At 36.2% G+C, this 4649-nt stretch overlaps 1 protein-coding gene across 1 annotated transcript; it reads left to right on the forward strand.

Annotated features, from left to right (window-relative positions):
- Nucleotides 1-1605: 1605 nt before the first annotated feature.
- On the forward strand, nucleotides 1606-2538 carry LOC126079877 (olfactory receptor 4C11-like). Its single transcript, XM_049891237.1, has one exon. It carries the CDS (start codon nucleotides 1606-1608, stop codon nucleotides 2536-2538), a length of 933 nt encoding a protein of 310 aa, XP_049747194.1.
- Nucleotides 2539-4649: the final 2111 nt, after the last annotated feature.

A 4649-nucleotide genomic window follows, 5' to 3' on the forward strand; every position in this document is an offset into this window, starting at 1 on the left:
TTTGACTAGCACTACCTCTGGAAAACTTCCAAGAATGAAAGCCTGGAGTTACATGGCAGTGTGGAGATGTACAATCTGGTTAAAGAGCACTGAGTTTCAGAACTGCCTGTACAGCTGACTGATTTTTTACTCAAGTTCCTGGAATCCAGTGTTGCCCTGGAATATTGTGATGCTTCCTGCCTAAAGAAGGCCATCTGAGGGCTCAGTAACATGAAAACGTAAATAAGTTAATCAGATCATCTCCTTAGGTAAGATTTTAAAAGTCCTTATTTTTTAATGCAACACGTGATTACAACATATTTTCATTATTACCAAAGTGCACATCTCTAAAAGGTCTTCATCCATCTCTGATGCCTAGAATGTGGTTTCCCTCTCCAGAGATTATAAATATTATGATTGTCCTTGATACTCTTCTAAGCACAATTTATTTGCATAAACCTACATATGTGTGGTATAAATTATCCTGGTTGTAATGGAAATATTACAGTGTAAGCATACATTTATGTTCCCTAGTTTTCACTCTGCAATGCATTTTAAAGACCATTACATAAATACTAGTCCTTTTTTTTTTAAACAATGATTGCATAAAAGTGCCAGCTCTGGTTTATTAAGTTCTGATGAACATTTAAATTGCTTCTCATCTTTTGCTACCATGGAAAGTGACCCAAAGATTTTCTTTCTGCGTGTGAGCAAGTGTGTCTGCAAAGTAGCAGAATTACTGGCTGATGTAGATGTACACTTGCAATATCCTCCATGTTGAAAATCCTGTTAAGAGATTGCACCCAATTTCATTCCTACCAAAAAAGTGCGAGGTTGAACAAACATTTATCAAAAGGGTCACATTACTATCTCATAGGTGAAAAGGCTATCTAATTGCAATTTCAATGGTAATGTATTTAACTGTGTATGAGCACCTTTTCATTTGTTTAGTTCTTTTGTTAAGAACAGGATCTCTTTTATTTTTATAATTATTTTAGCTTTTTCCCAGTTATTTGTTTGGAAGCCCTAGTGGCGGAGTGGTTAAGTGCTGTGGCTGCTAACCAAAAAGTCAGCAGTTAAAATTCACCTAACACTCCTTAGAAACTCTATGGGGTAGGTCTGTTCTCTCCTATAGAGTCCCTATGAGTCGGAAACCACTGGACTGCAATTGGTTTATTATTTATTTATATTTTCCTTACATTAATATTGATTTGTGGAATCTATTATGTAAAAATTTTCCCTATTTTTGCAGCACATTCCCTAAAATATTGGCAGGTCCCTGATAAAAAATGAAGAAATACATTCAATTCAGAAAAATATTCACTTGTACCAGATCCCCAACATTAATGTTTATTATGTCCATAGAATCTTTTACTTTTTTATTATTTTCCTATTACACAGTCATGTGCAATTAGGGAGCTAGATTAAGTATGAGCTCTATTTTATTTATATTCATGAAAAACCAATATACAGAAAAATAAGTGATTACCCATTCATAAGTTTAAGTTTCGTGATCAAGGTTAGGTATTCAAGCTCCAAATGTAGTATTCATTTTATAAAATTATTGCTTTTTTCCTTGTAGATTAACTATTTCTTACCTCTACTCTCCCCACAACTACTGAAACAATGCAGCAAAATAAGAGTGTAACTGAGTTCATACTGTTGGGATTGACACAGGATCCTCTGAGGCAGAAAATGGTGTTTATAATCTTCTTCATTTTCTACATTGGAACTGTGGTGGGGAATTTGCTCATTATTGTGACCCTCAAGTTCAGCTGGTCTCTTGGGAGTCCCATGTACCTCTTCCTATTTCATTTGTCCTTTGCTGATACCTGCTTTTCAACTTCCACAGCCCCAAGACTAATTGTGGATGCTCTCTCTGCAAAGAAAGTTGTATCCTATAATGAGTGTATGACACAAGTCTTTGCAGTGCATTTATTTGGATCCATGGAAGTCTTTGTCCTCGTCCTCATGGCTGTTGATCGCTATTTGGCCATCTGTAATCCCTTGCATTATCCGACCATCATGAGACCAGAGGTCTGCATTATCTTGATCATTCTTGCCTGGATAGCTGCTTTAATACATTCTATTACTCAGAATGTTCTGATCTGGAAACTGCCCTTCTGTGGAAACAATTTGATTGATCATTATTGTTGTGATTTGCAGCCCTTACTAAAACTTGCTTGCGTGGACACTTACGTCAACAACCTACTGGTGGTGTTCAATAGTGGGGCCACTTGCTCAATCAGTTTCTTCATTCTGATGATCTCATACGTTGTCATGTTGTATTCTTTGCGAAACCACAGTGCAGAAGGGAGGAAAAAAGCCCTTTCCACTTGTACCTCCCACATCATTGTAGTTGTCTTATTCTTTGTTCCGTGTATATTCATATATATACGTCCACAAACTACTTTCTCCATGGACAAGATGGTGACAGTGTTTTATACCATTGGAACACCCTTTCTCAACCCACTTATCTATACATTAAGGAATGCAGAAGTGAAAAATGCCATGAGAAAGTTATGGAGTATCAAAATTACCTCAGAAAGCAAAGGCTGAATTGGAGATTTGATTATCCAGTAATGGTTTGACTGAATTAGTACAGACATCAATATGCTAAAGTGTGGTTATTGTGTGAATACTGTATAATCATATGCAAGGCTTTGAGTTGCTCTTTTTTTTCCCCAGTTTACAGGCAAGATAAATGGTTAGCATCACCTTTTGTGTCATAGCTAGAGTGTCAGAATAAGTCAGATAATTATGGACCAAACTGACATCGGCCTGACCCAATCTTTTCCTGTGAGCTTAACTCTGACATTGCTGACCATGAAATATACATCACAATCCTGAATTCAGTAATTCGTGTTTAGATAAATAGACATTTATGTAATCACAGGCATTCAAACTTGTGAGAATCCATAAATAAAGTAACTAATTCTCTGTGATCTTTCATTCACTACAATTCATTTCCAATAAAGTATCCATCTTCCTTTGAACATCTTCAATGGGAGGGTACTCAGTGTACTGAGATATTGAGAAATCCATTGTATCACCAGTTTGTCTTTGAAAAATTTCATCTTTTTTAATCAAAGCCTTCCTTTTTTATATACCTATACTCTAAATTAGTTTTTCTCATTATTTTCTTATGTTATTAAGATGACACAGGATTTTTTTACAGGATGTTTTTAATTTAGTATTACAATGGGTCTTGCCACATTCAGCTATTTATGCAGTGTGGTTGGTGTGCAGAAGCTGAGCTACAGAACTCTGAAACTCTAACAGTAGGAAAGTGAAATAATGTGTATTATCAGGATTAAATAAAAATAAACTGGAGATAGTATGTGTTTTCTTAGACAAAAAGGCAGAAAAGTCAAAACTTAGTTAAAGCCCATTGATGATATGATATTATTTTGTTAAAGATGTATTGTGTCAGTAAAATTACCATGGGCATTCAGAAAATTCACAGGAAACTTGTCTCCAGTTAGTGAGAGTAAGAAGAATCCATGATTGCAGTAGGAATAATAATTTGTAATAGAAGGCTGTGTAGATTCCCAAGATAGAATTGCCAGCAGAATTTTGATGCCCAAGGTGGGTAAAGCAGATTAACAGTAGGGCCATGGCTGTGTATGCTACGGGTTATGTCATAAACTTTGGTATTCGTGCATGTCAGTGTTCTAAAATGTAAAGTATTTTTTCCATTACTAGGGTCCATTTCATTTTAATGCTGCTTTTAATTCTTTAAAAAACAAAATTTACCAAAACCAGGTTTGTGTTTCTGTCAGATTATTTTAAAAATAAATTTAATAAAATATCACTTGTTTCCTATTTCTTTTTATTTTTAGAGACTTTAAGAAGTTTAGAGTCTCCACCAGTGTCCCTATGTTGACATTTAGTGCATGAGCAGGGCCATGTATTTAACTGAGAGTGGAACTGTCCTTGACAGGATTGAATTTTAGGTGATCCCTTTTACCCTGGAGAACACCCATGATTAACTCTCCCACCCCCAACACACTTTTGTGTTCTGCAAGACTGCCAAACAAGCTTCCTTCACTTAAATACAACTCAAGGAGGAGCCTCATGTACCTGTGACAAGGCCAGAGGTACTCCCATGTTTCCATTGTTTGCTTCGTAAATGATTAGCTGAACAGCTTGTCCCACTTATCAATTGGAGCAAAATGCTGCCTAAGCAAACTTTGACTAAGCATTTCTCCTTTCCCTAGGTCTCTGAATTTTGGCCCCTGCTCAACCAGAGCCCAGCACATAGCCCCTCATTATGAGCCCAGCCTAAAGATAGACTATCATTAGCATAAATTTCTTTGATTTACTGTCCAATTATTTATGGCACCCTTTCATTCCATTTCCCCACCCTGGTTTTTTCTAGCCTTGTTTATCCTCTCCTTTATAAAATAAAAACCTTATTTGTGAATCTTATGGTCACAATATTCACCCTATTGCAGTAGATTCTGGGTGTTTATTATAAAATATAACTTGGGGGTATTGTTATGGTTTGGATTGGGTCTCCCCAAAAGTGTATCAATTTGGCTAGGCCATGATTCCCAGTATTGTGTGGTGGTCCACCACTTTGTAATCAGCTGTGATTTTCCTATGTGTTGTAAATCCTAACCTCTATGAGGTTAATGAGGCAGAATTAGAGGCAGTTACATTAATGA

This window comes from Elephas maximus, chromosome 7 (genome assembly GCF_024166365.1).
Source record: "Elephas maximus indicus isolate mEleMax1 chromosome 7, mEleMax1 primary haplotype, whole genome shotgun sequence".
Lineage (NCBI taxonomy): Eukaryota > Metazoa > Chordata > Mammalia > Proboscidea > Elephantidae > Elephas > Elephas maximus.

Excerpts from the sequence above, each read along its gene's own strand:
- LOC126079877 (XM_049891237.1), top strand. The coding sequence starts at position 1,606 with ATGCAGCAAAATAAGAGTGTAACTGAGTTCATACTGTTGGGATTGACA.